At 38.4% G+C, this 17,523-nt stretch overlaps 1 protein-coding gene across 1 annotated transcript; it reads left to right on the forward strand.

Moving 5' to 3' along the window:
• Positions 1-1,930: 1,930 nt before the first annotated feature.
• LOC144647495 (nucleotide-binding oligomerization domain-containing protein 1-like) lies at positions 1,931-15,940 on the forward strand. Its single transcript, XM_078507296.1, has 2 exons — positions 1,931-1,974; positions 12,865-15,940. The coding sequence occupies exon 2, from the start codon at positions 12,896-12,898 to the stop codon at positions 15,938-15,940; it is 3,045 nt and encodes a 1,014-aa protein (XP_078363422.1). The 5' UTR covers positions 1,931-1,974; positions 12,865-12,895.
• Positions 15,941-17,523: the final 1,583 nt, after the last annotated feature.

Raw genomic sequence — 17,523 nt, forward strand, 5'->3', positions numbered from 1 at the left:
ATTTCCTTAAAGTTTACTTATGTTTGCCATAAAATAAAATTCTACAGAGTAGAAAACTTACAAAATAAGCAAAACTTTAAACCTTAGAAAGGTCAACGCACAAAACAAGGAACCAGATCCTGGTGGATCTGATCAGCAAAAATGTAGGGATAAGTCAACTGCAAGCAACTGTAAAACAGAAAGGCTGACCCTACAGTTGGATTGAACTATCATATTTCCAAATTATATTTCAATTCAATCGTACGGTCAGCCTTTCTGGTTTTCAGAAAATAAAAACAGTTTCACTTTAATTCAGAAACACTAATTCATCTATAACTTGCAAACGTTACAGTTTACGAGCAGAACTCTGAGAACTCATGGACCCATCGGGGCCCAACTGTATTCTTATTCAGGCCAGACACAGCCTAGCTAAGTATTCATATTTTGTCAACTTTGCCATCTAATTTTCTTTAAATGGTTATTACAACAAACTGTTCATCATAAAGTTAGGAATTCGGCGAAATGAAGGTGGCCAGAGTATCACAATAAAGAATTTCGGACGACATCCACAATAGAATTCAGTCTGCTATAAATTCAGACAAGTTTATAATACAAGAACAGAGAGTGAAATTTCTTACCTGATTTAGAATATTATACACCTCTGTGCACTCTAATAGAATAGTCCCTGTTGACGACATCTACTTTGTTTGAAATGTTATTTTAAGTGATTTAAGCTTTGCTAAAACAGTCTAATGTCTCAAAATGTCCGCCATCCGCCATGTTTGTTTTCGTTGCCATTGGTTTAGCCGCTGTACTAGTTGTTGACCCGCTGGCTCAAAAAGTGGACGGCGATGATCGGAGGGGCGGGGTGGGTGATTCTTTTAAGAGGGGGTGGGGTTGTGGCTGAGTAAATTCAGTGTATGAATCAAACAATTAGTCATATTTATTTCTACTTTTACCTAAATTAAAGGTAACGGTAACAGCAAATAAAATTATCAACGGAGTCCTCCAAACTAACCATGACCGGAACTCACACAAAAGTCTATAAAACTGAAGTGTAATGAAGCCTAGATTTCAGAAGTCGCGCAAGCAGTAGAAAAAGAAAACTTTGATCCTTGCGGTAAAGACAAGCGCAAGGATCAAAATGCAATGCGCTTGTGATTTTCTTTGCGTCGAAGCCGTTTTCATATTTTCACGGTGAAATAAGAGCTGTTATCTTTGCGCTCGTGCTTGCGTCGCTAGTGAAAACCAGGCGGCTTATACATGTAAAAAGCTTAACAAGACAAAAGTTTTATCAAAACATGAAAGCGAAATCAATAACAACCTTCAAAGATTAAACTCTTACAAATCGAGAAGAATGGAATTTTTGTAAGAACTGTACAATTAAAATAAACACAAAAAATAAAAAACAAACAAATATTTTCAATTATAAAACGGATCGGAGTGATCATCTGTGTACAAAAATCTCGCTTGCACTGGAAGGCGTCTTATCAATTCGTACTTTGGATTTTTCTGGCTCTGTCCCCTGTCTCAGAGGTCGTTTGATTTCTCAGGCACAATAATTTCAACCCACCACTGAACTCAACTAACGGTTTTTCTTGAAAATAATTGTAACGCCATTTAATGGAACAAAATAAACCAAACCCCGTTGTTAACTGACAAATTCTTGCAACTGTTAAGAAATAAGGCCCCAAGGTAATATTCCTTTTGACAAAAATATGCCCTTATGGCCTTGGGGAGGAGAAATGACAGAATCTTTGCGTGAGGCCTCTAACCATGAGACGCCATTCACAAAAATATAGATGACAAATAAAATTGTGCCCTTATGGCCTAGGGGAGGAGTTTGTGCAAGGCCTCTTATATTACTGGAGATCGCAGATCATTCCTTAGATTAAAAATCCGCCCAGATACACAGATCAGATCACTCAGCTTCTCACTCTCTGTATCCAAACACGCTACATATTGGAAACTGTTCTCTGAAATTCCTGAATGCAGGTTAGTTTCCTACTTTTTTAAAACTTTTAGGGTTAACATGGATATATGGATGTTTTGTGATAATTTTTTAATCCAAAAAGTGATTTAAACGAATTTCATTCACTGGAACAGTAAGCTTAATTTTATGGATAGGTTGGCAGTTTCTTTCTAGAATTTTTAACTCTTCTGCCCAGCATTCTCGCGATAGTCGCTGTGTTTGCCCATCGCTACAAACGTAATTTTTCTACAGATCGAAAGTAGCCAGCTTTTAATACATTGTTGATCGCGATTGACAAGAACAGATTTCCAAAACAATCCATAGCATTTTACAGTCGAACAATAAAACCGATATCTCTTGGTATGCCATCTCTCAGCCTTGCCGAGGTCGTCCCGGGGGGGGGGGGGGGGTACTCCCTATAATGGCCTATACAGGGAGGCTCCGCCCGAAAGGGGTACCTTTTTCAGGCTTCAGGTATATAAAAGGGTAGGGATTTCACGCGTTTAAGTATATGAAAGGGTATTGAAATATGTCATTTGGCTATTTAAAAGGGCCTTTAATTAAAATATTTCAAACAGACGCAATTTATGGCTGTATTATTTTAATTTATTAAGCGCTACATAAAAATGACAAGAAAACGTCCTGTTCTAAGTCCATGCCATGTCTCTTAGGTATATGAAAGGGGTACCTTTTTTCAGTTAAAGGTATACGAAAGGGGTACAATTTCTATCAAAAATGGTATATAAAAGGGTAAGGGGTTAGAACTTGGGGCGGAGCCTCCCCGTACAAAACTTTTTGGAGTACCCCCCCCCCGGGGCCGAGGTTTTGTATTGTCACATACAAAACTCACGAATATGCAGAACGAGCTAATGTTTTCCGCAGCTCGCTTAACTTCGCTTCTCGCGTGATCGACCGAAATTTGCTAGTTTTCTCCCGCAGTCTATAAGCTAAAGACGAGACTGCTCTCCTGTACATAACAGTCGGTGGAATGTTGCATAATTCTTTTCCATGTATTGTTTTCATCTACTTTATTGTACCTTCCAGCTAGAGTTAATTAATTTTATGGCCAGTTAATCTCGCAGATGCATCGGGCAAGAAATGAAAATCGGTAAATAAATATGGCATCTGAAACAAGTAGATTCATATCTGGAAAAATGTATTCTTTAAGAGACGATAAAATTTTGCAACAAATCGAAATATCAGTAAACACGCTACCAAACATGAGCGGAGAATTATATTAATATACCCGGCCAAACGTCTGACGCGAAGATTTTTACTCCAAAAAAAGCGGTGTACAAGCGACAAATGTTTTGTCGAGCTAGCACGCGCCGCGCGAGGAAAATAAGTGTGATGCTCCCTTGCCATTTTTCAACCTCGTTCCCAGGGTCTCTCTCTGCCCGCCCCCCTGGGGGGCCGGGAGAGAGAGACCCTGGGAACGAGGTTGGCCATTTTTTCCCTCTTTCGAAAAAAGAGTCCTCAGACCATTCTATAAAATCGCACTTCTCAAAAGATGAGCGATAACAGTATAAGAACAGTTTCTCGAGGGAGATGTACCTAATTACGAGTTTTCTGCCCCGCCCCTGCTAATTACTGACCAGACTGCACACACTACTATTCCCTGCTGGTATTTATCAACCCTAAATTGATAGACGTGACAATTCTGAAATGTAGGCATGAATAGATTGTGCTAGTAAATTCAGGAAAAATTGCTTTACAATATAACCAAAAGTTGCTCTAAAGTTGCTCAAATATCAAAAAGTTGCCACCAAAATTTAGAAAATTTGCTTGCTCTAGAGTCGTTTTGTTTAAGATAAATACTCAAAACGTGTTTGTTTGTTTGTTGCCATTTAAACATTTTCATTAAATATTCTTACAATTAAAAGAGGCCAAAAAGCCATTGTTATATGAGAAATACAAATACTTTGTTGTAATCAATATATTCTTTAAACTCAACATAACTTCAATAATAGATACGTATTTTCTAGTTAAAGTTCCTAACTAGTCAACCTTGCAAAGTTTACTTGGATGGGCATCATAATGTTTGCTATAACCAAAGTTTAAGAAGGACTTTAAATAAAAACCGCGCTTGCACTGGCAGAAAATTGAAAAATCAAATTCCTTCATTTTTTTGCTCATTAATAGCTTTTAGGTAGATAAGAAACCTGATGTATTTTGTTCCCCCCAGAAGTCTTCTAATTTCGAGAAAAAAAACAAAGTCAGTTTTCGTGATCGGAGCCTCAAAGTGACACAATTTTCAACCCCAAATTCGCTATCGTTAACTCTCGTCGCGTTCACAAACAAAGCCACATTGAAAACTTTGGATGCTTTCTATCAACAGAGACACTCTTTTCCATTCGCTAAAATATAATTTCAGGGCTTAAGCAAAACTCTTCGAACTGAAATAATTAAAAAGGTAGGGAATACTTTGCACGATACTAGAAAGTCGAATTAAACGGCAGTTTTCAACGGAATTATTTAATATGTGGTATAACTCCAAATTTTCTCAATTTTCGTTTAAACACACATGTAAATGTTTATCTAAGACATACCTGAGAATTGGCTCGGGTTGTTGAAGGCAGCATATTTACCAATGCATCGTAGTCCCACAAAATGTTGTGATATCGATCAAAATAGCCTAACTGACAGCTAAACATTTCTTGGTTCCAAAATACAACAAAGCAACTGTTAAGCGCGAAATTCCTTTTGCATCTTCATCCTTAGCAATTTTCCTTTATCGTGGTTCTTTTCTCTTGACCAAAGTGTGTACAGAACTCCAGAACGATCAATTTGCTTCCTCAAACTGCGTTGGCGGTGCTGGAGAATTGTTTTGCGTTATTTTAACTCCGTGACATTCTCAACCCCAGAGCTCTTACTGCGCAGACTCACTTACGTCACAATATGGTGTTTCATGTCACGTGTATTATGTCACGTAAGTCAAAAATCTAATCTTGTGGCAAAATGGCGAAGAGGTTTTGCGATCAAAATGGACCTTAATTGACCCAGGTTGGCTTTTTTATCTCACTCTTTCGTTGAAAAGGGAATTTTGCAATGGAACATTCGGCAAGAAGAAGGAAAGACGAGCATTTGGGGTTAAAACATTCATTATCGTGGCGTTTGGCAATTAGAAGTATTTACACAGTTTACGGTCATGCTGTGAAAATTTGCCGAAGTTTGATGCCCTCTAAGTGAGAATCTTTCCAATAACCCGAGCCAATTCTCAGGTATGTTTAATAAGAATATCTGTATGCACGTTTGAGCAAGAATTGAAAAAAATTAATGTTATACCACATGCTAAATACTGCCGTTGAAAATTACTATTTCATTCAAATTTTTGTTATCGTAAAAAGCATTCCTCGTCTGGTCATTTTTTTCAGTTAGAAGAGTTGCGCTAAAGCCCTGAAATTATATTCTAGCGAAAGAAAAAGAGTTTTTATGTTGATAGGAAGTGACCAAATTTCTCTGCGCGGTTTTGTAAGCGAACGCAAGTAGTGTTCATAATAGCTAATTTCGGGTTTAAAAGTTAGGAAATTTATGACTTCGACCACCGAAATCGATTTTCTTTGTTTTCTTAAAATTAGAAGACCTCTAGGGGAAACAAACTACATCAGGTTTCTTATCTACCTTACAGCTAATAATGAGCAAAGAACGAAGAAAAATCGATTTTCCAATTTCTGCCTGGAAATCAAATTCTTGCTCGGCCGTTCGTAAAAGTCACTCTTAAATAAAATCCTTCGAAATAAACGACTTTTTATGGTTTGGATCGGTTTTATATCAATTTGTTGCTCAAAAGTTGCCAAGGAAGGCAAAAGTTGCCCTAGGTTGCTGGTACTACAAAAAGTTGCTCAAAACGCTAAAAGTTGCTCAAAAGTTGCCGAGCACAATCAATTTATGCCTACTGAAATGACAAGTTATTCTTAATAGTTTTGGTTTTGATCCTGAATTATATGTTTATTCGATTTCTTGCCGGTGTCAAACTGGCGCGCCGATTCCATTTTAAAACGTTCACCCTTAACCCGGCTTCAAACAAAACTGATCAGTTTCATCCCACGCAATGATATCTATTACAGCGTCTAAACATACAAAACGTCGAAAAATTCGTGGAATTTACAATTTATCCCAGAGAGTAAAGAAAGAAGAGTGGAGTCCAACTAAACATTTTCGGGGTGATTGTAAAACCTAATTATGCGGGCGTTGCTTGAATTACTTTCGTCCTCGATGATAGGTTTATTTATTTAAGAAGCCGACTTGGGACAAAATCGGGACAAGTTTATTTTGATAACCAAAAAAATTGTCAGATTCCTGTCATCAGTTGACCACGCCAAGTGCGACCTACTTGTCCCTACGCGGACAAAAACTTGTCCACGGAGACAAATCTTCAAAGAAGCCGTCGTCCTGCCTCAACGCAGGACTTTTTACGAACAACAAACAAAAATTGTTTTTCTTGTGACAAAAGTGTCAATCAGTTCAGTGATCCTTAAAAAAATTGTTCGCTTCACATTTTACTGTCTAGTCATGAATACGAATTCAAGCGGTCTTTGACCGAATATTCCCGTTATTTTGGAAAAGAGCCCTCGTAAGATAATCCAAATGAAAGGAAAGATGGCAAAGATCGGTATAGGCCAGAGCAACTGTTCTGTTGCCGTAGTCTGAATTATGATGCACAGCACTTTGCTCATAATTTTCCGCTTTATACGGCGGCACGCTTTCTTTTATATGAGCTTCGACATCGTTTATACGAACGCTCGCATTTAGAAGGTAGAAACGAAAAAATTTGCGTTGATTTAATTCAATGCGACCGGTTTGTCTCTCCCTTTTGAATATTTTTTTTTGCTGCGAACTGAAATTAACACAGTATCAAGTGACGGCTAGTTTTGTGTACGTGTGTTCAAGTGCGACCCTAAATACAACAATTCAAATTGTCTCGGACAAGTTCCGAGACAAACATTGTCCTCAACATCTTGCAACATTTCAAATGTTTGTCTCAAGTGCGACCCGGGCCTAATCCTGCCAAGCGTCCAACTGGCTGCACCTTTAACCTTCAGACAAACTTGATCAGTTTCATAGCACAGCACGCAATGTAGCCACGAAATTCCATCTGTAACGTGCTTCTACCATTCAAATTTTGGTCGGTAAGGTTTTTGAAAAAAAAAGGAAAAGATGTTTTCGGTTGTTATTGCTGTTCAACTCAGTTGAAACCCGCCACTGAAATGTTCTCTAATTAGACCAAATCGTCCCCGATTATGGCTCCTGACCAAACCTGGTTGTTAACCGACAAATTCTTGCAACTGGTTTGGAATAAGATAACATTCCTATCCCTGGATACAAGACTTAATTCCCCACCCTTCAGTTTTGCCGACATTTTGTTATGGTGCGTTCGCAAGAAGACAACTCTTTGATTCGTGACAAATGCCGTGCCGAGCCACGCTGCATTAAAAAAACATTAATTACTAGGATTAATTTTAATTCTTGACAAAAATAATATGTGCCCTTAAGGCCTAGGGGAGGGGAAATCACAGAATTTTTGCGTGAGGCCTCAACTGACCTTTAACTGTCAAGGAGGCAGGAGATATATATTCTTCAAATACAGCATCCGCCCTGATACGCCATTCACAAATTTTAAACCGCAACTCCAGTCATACCGTTTCTTTTAAGTATAAAGGTTGGATTTTCTATATCTAGCCAGCATTCTCTTCTAGTGATCAGTCACATTCGCTTTGCATGTTATTTTACGATTCAAGCGAAGGGAAAAAGCTTTACAGAGGGGGGTGTAAGAGTTTGCTGTGATGCGGTTTTGCGTTATTTTTCGTGCGGTTTTGCGGTAATTTTTATTTTAACCTGCGGTATTGCGGTTTTACAAGACTACGCGGTGTGCGGTTATTACAGATTTTAGGTCGCGGTAGTCGGTGAGAAAATTGTCTGCAGTAATATGATTCTCTTACGTTTCCACTGGATCCTTTCACATTCGGTTGTTTTGCTTCAGTTAAACAAGCTTGAGCTAAGTGTTTGGTTTTACAGCGTATCAGCTTACACAATCAAACTTGCCCTGTGGCTTGTAATTGCAGCCTCTTCCAGTTAATACTTGATGTGTTTAACTGTTTTATCCAATGATACTAGTACGTTGACTTGATGACATTCCAGGCCAGATCTTCGGCTCAGATCCAGTCTTATCTACCGTTGTTGGTCATTTGAAATTGCGGTTTCGGTGTTTTGGTAAAATTTGATGCGGTTTGCGGTTTTGTAGCGTATTTCTGTGCGGTTTTCGGACCCCCCCTTATGCCCCCCTCTTTACATTATGACCGCACGCTTTGGAATGCTTCCAAAGACTGATATTTCAACTAGTCGACTGTTTTGCTCTTAGATGCCTTAGTACATTTTTAAGAGTCATGCAAAATTATCAGTAAGCGACAGCTTTTGGTATGTGATCTAGTGGCTCCTATATTCGACAACCATTAGCCGCGAAAGCGAGGAAAGGCACAGACACTGGTCATTTGTGTTAGTATATTCACAGGCGGACCACCCTATGTGTTCGTGGTTAATAATTGTTGACATAAGGTCATGTTGAAATCAATGGCGCATATAGAAGATATATAGAGAAACATTACGTCGGCTTCGATTTACTACAAAATATAAAGTTTACTCTAAATGATTCAATAAAAGATTCAATAAAAGATTTGCCGCCCCGAGCCCTTTAAGCCGTTATTTTTGCCAGATTAAGGGGCTCGGGGCGGCAAAAAAACACGGCACAAGACTCATTCAACATTTCATCTTAACTTTTATTGAATCATTTAGAGTAAACGTTATATTTTGTAGTAAATCGAAGCCGACGTAATGTTTCTCTATATATCTTCTATACGCGCCATTGATTTCAACATGACCTTATGTCAACAATTATTAACCACGAACACATAGGGTGGTCCGCCTGTGGTAATTCAGTTTGTCCTAATCATTGACAGTCATATTTGTTATTCGACTTACTCATCCAAATCAATTTAGGGAAATCAACATCTTTGCCCAGAAAAGAAACTATCGCATAAAGATCGTTATTTTTTCCAGCTAGTGGCATAATTTCATCATTGCAAAAACTTTTCTTGAGCTTGATATTTGACGGAATAATGTTACTCTTTGTTTCACGACACAGAGAAAATATGTTCGCAATGTAAGTGACATCTCAAGATGTCTATCGCTGAATGATTATGGCATCACTGAAGTTACTTTGTTCATAGTACATCAGTATATAGACAAACGGCCACAAAACATTTCTTAAGCAAATTAGTGTAGAGGACGTGTGAAATTTCGTAACGACGGAACAGTGATATCTGTTGTCTTGAAATTAGTTAAAAATAAAATACTGTTTTTGTGAAGCGTACACAGTTGCGAAATACTGCTCATTTCTACTACGTTTCTACTTTAATTCTACTCTATTAACTTGAAATCGAAAAAAGGGAAGAATTAGTCAATGCGAACCCCGATCAGGCCTGAACCCCGATCATCATCTTAATTTTACTCAATCTAACTATAATTTCCTGCGCGTAGAAGGGAGTGGAAATGTAATTTGTTCATTTGGCTTATATTATCATCATTGGGGAAAACTGCTTGATGGCGAAATCTGCTCTCTCAGATGTATATTAGGGAATCGAATCGATGTACAAGCATCAGTGGTTATTATTTTGGCGGAAAATACTGTAAAACTCTATATTACGATAATAAGACTTGTACAATTGATAAAGTATTTTTAACACAGGCAACGTCAGTACTTGGGCGTGAAAATATGATTGCAATGAATTTTATCAGTCATCAATGTAAATGATATCTTGTGCATAGCCGAAGGGATTTGTCTAAATCTGTTTATAGTACAACAGTAGAACAGCAAAGTTCGTGAGAGTTATCAATACATCGGTACAGATTTTGGAATCAAAACAGACAATAAACGTATCTATCTTTAATTTTTTCAACCATCGCTGACCTCAGTTAAAGCAATTTTAAACAGACGAACAAACAACAACAACAAAAAAAAAACAGTGTTGAAAGGATACTGATCCTAATCATTTATATTTTCCCAAAGTATTGGAATTCGGTATACTTCATGATTAGTTATAGCTGGTTAGCTGATCCTGGCGAGGATCCTATACTTTTGTTTCTCCATGGTGGCCCTTGTAATTTACGTTTTGGTTATCAAACATTTCTGTCAAAATAGTATCATTGGAACCCTGCAACAAAATAAATTAAAACCGGCCAAGGTATAAAAGGTTAATCTCAGCAATTACAGACCTTACAAATCGAGAAGAATGGAATTTTTTGTAGTTAGAATTGTACAATTAAAATAAACACAAAAAATAAAGAACAAACAAATATTTTCAATTATAAAACGGATCGGAGTGATCATCTGTGTACAAAAATCTCGCTTGCACTGGAAGGCGTTTTATCTGCCCCCAGGCCAAGTCTCAGTTACAATCTTTGTCCGGTCACTGCTCCGCGGATTTTAAAAGCAAACTCTATTTTTAAAATCAGCCCGTTTTTGTCGGTTAGTTGTTTTAGAAAATGAGAAAAAAAAAATGTTTTCGGTCGCTATTGCTGTCCGTCTCAGTTTCAACCCAAAATAATCATAAAGTTATTTATTTCAAACTGACAAATTCTTGCAACTGTTTAGGAATAAGGCCCCAAGGAAACATCCCTTTACAGGACATTCTTGACAAAAATGTGCCCTTATGGCCTAGGGGAGGAGAAATGACAGAATCTTTGTGTGAGGCCCCTAATTGCCCATGAGACACCACTCACAAAAAATATAGATTACCAACAAAAATGTGCCCTTATGGCCTAGGGGAGGAGTTTGCACAAGGCCTTCTATATTATGGAAGATCGCAGATCATTCCTTAGATGAAAAATCCGACCAGATACACAGTTCACTCAGCTCCTCACTCTCTGTATCCAAACACGGTAAACTGTTCTCTGAAATTCCTGAATGCAGGTTTGTTTCCTACTATTTTAAAAACTTTAAGGGTTAACATGGATATATAGATGTTTTGTGATAATTTTTAACCCATCAAGAGATTTACGAATTTCATCAATAGAATTTATTTTATGGATAGGTTAGGAGTTTTTCGCTAGTAATGTTAAGTCTTCTAGCCAGCATTCTCGCCATAGTCGCTGTGTTTGCCCATCGCTATAAACGTGATTTTCCTACAGATCGAAAGTAGCCAGCTTTTAATACATTTTCGATCGCGATTGACAAGAACCGATTTCCAAAACAATCTGTAGCATTTTACAGTCGAACAATAAAACCGATATCTTGATCTTGGTATGCCATCTCTCAGCCTGGCCGAAGTTTTGTATTGTCACATACAAAACTCACAAACATGCAGAACGAGCTAATTTTTTGCGCAGCTCGCTTAACCTCGCTTCTCGCGCGATCGAAGCATTCCGAGATTTGCTAGTTTTCTCCCGCATCCCGGCCGCAGGCTAAAAGTCCTATAAGCTAAAGGAAGAAACTGCTCTCCTGTACATAACAGTCGGTGGAATGTTGCATAGTTCTTTTCCATGTATTGTTTTCATCCACTTTATTGTACCTTCCAGCTAGAGTTAATTAATTTTATGACCAGTTAATCTCGCAGATGCATCCGGCAAGAAATGAAAATCCATGAATAAATATGGCATCTGAAACAAGTAGATTCATATCTGGAAAAATGTATTCTTTAAGGGACGATAAAATTTTGCAACAAATCGAAATATCAGTAAACACGCTACCAAACATGAGCGAAGAATTATATTAATATACCCGGCCAAACGTCTTACGCGAAGATTTTTACTCCAAAATATAGCGGTCAACAAGCGACAAATGTTTTGTCGTGCTAGCACGCGCCGCGCGAGGCGGGAAATACGTGTGATGCTTCCTTGCACCGCGCAAGCTATAATCGCGCAATTTGGTCTCATGACATGAAATTTCACAGCACGAAAACAAGCGAACACCCGAGAATGGGGGTGGAGGGTACAGGGCGCTTTTATAAACTAGTTTGCTTTATTTCAGACCAAACTATGCCATTTTTTCCCCTCTTAATTCGAAAAAAGATACCCACTGTCCTGCAGACTGCACACACTATACCCCGCTGGTATTTACTATCGACCCTAAATTGATAGACGTGCCAATTCTGAAATGACAAGTAATTCTTTAGTTTTGGTTTTGATCCTGAATGATATGTTTATTCGATTAATCTAGGCGTCAAACTGGCGCGCCGATTCCATTATTAAACGTTCACCCTTAACCTTCAAACAAAACTGATCAGTTTCATCCCACGCAATATCTATTACAGCGTCTCATAATGAAAGTCCAAAAAGTCATCGAATTTACAATTTAATTTATCCCACGGAGGAAAAGAGGAGTGGAGTCCCATTAAAAAATTTCGGGGCGACTGTTGAAACCTCATTCTTCGAGCGTTGCTTAAATTACTTCTGTCCTCAATAGAAAAGAATATTTATTTAAGAAGCCCGGACTGTTTGTGTGGCCCAACTCTGCTAATCCTTCTAAGCGTCCAACTGGCACCAAACCGCGCACCTTTAACGACCTTTAACCTTCAGACAAACTTCATCAGTTTCATTGCACGCATTGTAGCCACGAAATTCCATCTGTAACTTGCGCAGAAAGGCAAAAGAAAATCCAATAACTCATCAAATTTATACCTTTGCAAAACTTTAAAAGAACTAGACACGGCCGTCAGCTATAAGCGTCATTAAAAATCATAACAGTTTAGACAAGTTACGTATCAGCGGAACAAACTCTTTAATATGCCAGATTCTTTAGGTGTGGATTGACATTGTCAATAGATATCTGATTTCTAACAATTTTAGTAAAAGCTAATAATGACGAAGTTGTGATCAATTGACCTGTCAACTTATTTCAATCAATGCTTATATTTTTACAGATCCATTGAGCGGGAAGACTATACATACAAAATGGAATATCTTAGAGAATTGTTGGCACCAAAAACATTTAATCGACTCAGCCATGTAGTAGTTATTACTTGGACGCTATTCGGAGTAATACTACTCAGCATCTTTGCAACGATGGATAACAGTGAGCCGAGGTTCGCTTGCAGCGCAAAAAGTAAAAACATGGACCTCGTACCAGAAAAGTGTCTCGAGCAGTATGAGAAACGGTACAACAAACTGGGTGTTCCCGTCTATGCCTTCGTGATCGTTAATTTCTCCTTTATAGGAATTATTTGCGTGATTTACTCCCAAGTCGTAAAGTCAAGAGTTGAACAGCTGCTGGAAGCCAATTTAAACAGAGATGCCGAGAGACAACGCCCACCTGAAACACGCAAACTGTTTGCGGCGTACTGTTGTCAACTCACCGCCCGATTCGCTTTGGGAATCCTCTTTATAGTCGTACAAACTCAAGTGCTTTATCCAAGCAACTTTCCTACCGACTTTTCTTGTGATTTAACACTCGCCGAAAGCACTAGTGCGGCGAATGCGTCAGACGCGAACATTCAGAACACAACAAAAAATATATACGAGTGTCACAATCAACAGGCAGCGAAGAAAACCTTCTGGACGAACTCTGTGAGTGTGGTGAATGGACTTTTTGCCCTTGTTATTTTGATCGAGATCATCTGGATCTTATCTCGTGCTATAAAACGAAGAACGTTCATGAAAGACAGGCAGTTTTTTGCAAATTATCTTACAAAAACAAACTATGTTCATCCCCTGCAAGTCGAATTACAGCAAGAAACACAGCAGGAAAACACGCAACAAGAGCGAAATGAAACACCACAGGAACAACCAGTCACATCGTTCCTGGAGATGATGAAGAGAAGTATCATCGAGAACACAGCGAAACCTCCAGATCTCAAGGCACTGTTTACAACCAATGCAGGTGAAGGCCTTAGAACTAAACATCTGAGCATTGACAATATCTACACTAATTTGGTTCTTCATCCTGAGAGGGCGGAATATGATTTTCCCGAAGATAGAGAGCAGCAACTTAAAGTATACCCCAAGCCAAAAGATTTCGATGCTGAAAATTTGAAACCAAAAGGACCTGAAGATATTGTTGACACTGAAAAGAAGAAAATACTGATCATTGGTCGCCCGGGGATTGGAAAATCATTATTTTCTACAAGGCTTCTCAGAGACTGGGCTTCTGGTAAAGTCTTCAACAGCACACAAGACACTGAGCTCCACTTTAACATTGCTTTCCTAATTAAGTTCAGGAGATTTAACGTCGAGAGTTCTAACTCGGAAGAAAGGCTCAGCCTGGTACCGCTCAGTCTTCGTGAGCTACTCGAACGTGCGGAATTCCTGCCGGCAGATCTTCCTGATGATGTCTGGAATGACATTGTAGGAAATCCCGACAAAGTTCTAATTTTGTTCGACGGCATGGACGAACTTGCAGATGAAGATCTACAACGTATTAATAACGAGGCTGTTGACGACAGTTATAGAAACAGTGTCGAACAGAAGATGCCTCTGGCTACTCTCTATACAAAACTAATGAACGGCAAACTTCTCCGTGGAGCCTCCGTTTTAACAACTACAAGACCTACCGCCGTGTCAAGCATCGAACAACTTAATGACCAATTCCAGCGAGTTTTTGAAATTCTCGGCTTCGCGCCCGAGCAAGTTAAAGAATATGTGAAGAGTTTTACGAGAGAAGCAGCGGAAAATGAAAGCGGCGCAGGAGAACAAATACTGCATCACATCAACTCGAATATGAACTTATTTTCATTTTGCTACGTTCCTGTGAATTGCTTCATAATTTGTTCATCCCTGCTTGAAGAGCTCAAGTTCTCCCTGAAGTCCGGTTTAACTGGAGGCGGCCTCCCCGTAAAACTCACTCAGATTTACAAGACTGCCACCAAAGTGTTTTTCTTCAGGCACAACGAGCAGTATCGTAATAAACCTTTCGGCCGGAAAGAGATCCAATCAAAAGAATTACCTCCTGATGTGGAAAAGCAATTCAAGGACCTAGGAGAACTTGCATTCAAAGGTATAAAAGAACGAAGACTAATCTTTGGATCAAGCGAAGTACCACAGGAATTGGAAAACAGTTCGCTATTTCACAAGATGCCGGATAGACAAAGTAGCGCTCACGAGCACGAAGCTCAATTCTGTTTCATTCATTTGACAATGCAAGAATTCCTCGCAGCGAAGCATATCACCGAAACCAAGAATGAAGCAGAATTGAGAACATTTGTTAAAGATCATATTAATAAAGGTGAGTGGCATGTCGTGTTGCAGTTCGTGGCTGGCTTCCTCGGTGAACGAGATGAGCAATTGATGAAGATCTTTACTGATCTGCTTCCCGAGAAAACAGAAGAGGAAGATGAATTGCTGCTGATGGATATGTCACCCGAGTCAGAGCGACGCACATTTACCTGTTGGCCGACTGAGAGCGAAAAACATTTAGCACTGACAATTATTAAATGTATTTATGAAGGCAGTGAATCAAACGTAGTTTTAAAAAGCAAGAAAAACATTAGTTTTAATGCTGTAGATTTTAGTCAGTGTAGTCTCGCTCCTGCTGACTGTACAGCAATAGCGCATGTGTTTAAACATGTGCAACACATTTCGCTCATAGATTTGTCCGCTAATCACTTTGGCTCGTTGGGTTGTGCAGAGATTACAAAGTTGTTTGACAATGACAATAGCCAACTAACGCGCTTAAACCTCTGGGGCAATAACATAGGAGATGAAGGTGTAAAACAATTGAGTAAAGTAATTGTAAAAAGTAATTTAGAATCGTTAAACCTCCATTACAATAGCATTACAGATAAAGGATTAAATTATTTAAGTAATAAACTTGTTAATACAAACGTAAAATCGTTAGACCTCGGTGGCAATTCAAACATAACATATAAAGGATTAAATTATTTAAGTAATAAACTTGTTAATACAAACGTAAAATCGTTAGACCTCGGTGGCAATTCAAACATAACACGTGAAGCTAAACAGCGCATCCAAGATGCTAATCCTAATTGCAAGTTCATCTTTTAAAATTATTTCAAAACTATTGTCATTGTCTTTCAATAAATATCAACGAAACAAATTGTCAGGATTATTATTGTTGTTGGGTGACCGACTGAAAAAGACAAAACAGGAACTCCGTAAAAAAAACTCAAAACAATCTTAAAATAAATGAAGACAAGTTTTCATGTCAGTGACTGATGCGTGAAAATATGAATCATGTTAAGATTGAAGTCGCTTTACATCTTCAATACAACAACAGGTGTCTAGGTAAGATGAATTTTTGTGTTTTATATCATTTGACATTAAACATCTTGTGCAAGATGTGTTTTTATATTTACGGAGTTTTTGATAAACAATGGTCACTCAGCTAAATACCAGTTAAAATATCGTGTTAGGAGAAGACATGTAGCAAACACCACAAATATATCAGGCAAAAACTCTTTAATAAGCTACTCAATTCAAAGAAAATTGTACACAGAAAGAAAGACAAAACAAAACATCATTCTTAGCTGTTTTATCGACGGTAGCAAATCCATTGCTTGTGTTTGAAAGTTGTGTTTGCTTCATGTAGCGTGTTTCTTTTTTGCCTTTTCAACTCCAAGGAATTCTAGCAGACGAAACTTTTCAACTCTGAAGATTATTTTGTAGCCAGCAGCACTCAGAAAACCCAGCCTTCGCCAGAAGCGTGAAACTGTCAAACTGAAATGAAAACCAACGCTTGGCGACATTTTGCTGGGATGTAGGATCGAAATTATCCAATCAAAAAAATGTTGTGTTTCCCGAGAGGCCCTCCTTGGGAGTTGAAAAGAAAATGGCGCCAAAATTCGACCATTACAAATCAAGGCAAGTTCGGCTAAACAATTTTCAGTGCGTATAATATTTTCCAGCCTTCGTTCAGTGCTGGATTTTTTTTTCAAGCCACGAAAGGCTTTGCAGGATTTTTATAGTAAAGAAATAATTATTTGACATTAAACTATTTGCAGGATTTTTGGGCAGAGTTAATTGCCACTCTTCCCTTGATTGATAGTTGCTTATTACACTACATTAGAGCATCTGACAAAAAAACTATCTTAGTAAATGATCGTTCGAGTCAACCATAGTAGGTGGGAGAGGGGGTGAGGCAAAGCTGTCCTACTCATTCCCTCTATATCCATGATTTTGTTTATGTTATGCATTTATAAAAATATTCACATAACCTAGTGTGAGCTGATTTGCTCCATGTTGCAGCTTAATTTATAGTTAATTGAGGTGTTAATGTGACCTCTGTACACAAACATTTGAACTGTATCAAATAACAACTGCAGAATATGAACTTTTTGATCTTGCATTATTGCTGACTTTAACTTATCTTAGTAGTAACTGGTCAAGTATGTAAATAGAGCAAAGTTCCAGTCCAGTTCGGAATAAATATTGTTTGTGTGAAGTTCAGTGTCGTGTTCAATTTTAGCTAAATATACTCTTGGGGTTTAGGCAGAACTATAGTGATCAAAATTTGAAACCCTGCGCGGCGTAGGTGCTAAATGTTAAAATGACAATGTAAATACTACGCTGTAGGCAAAAAAACTGTTCCCAACATTTCGGCAATGCTGCCTTCTTCAGGGGAACAAAAC

This window comes from Oculina patagonica, chromosome 3, assembly GCF_052425735.1.
Source record: "Oculina patagonica isolate OP01 chromosome 3, crgOcupat, whole genome shotgun sequence".
Classification (NCBI taxonomy): domain Eukaryota; kingdom Metazoa; phylum Cnidaria; class Anthozoa; order Scleractinia; family Oculinidae; genus Oculina; species Oculina patagonica.

Bases quoted from the DNA above. Each gene is read 5' to 3' on its own strand.
- LOC144647495 (XM_078507296.1), top strand. From the start codon at position 12,896: ATGGAATATCTTAGAGAATTGTTGGCACCAAAAACATTTAATCGACTC.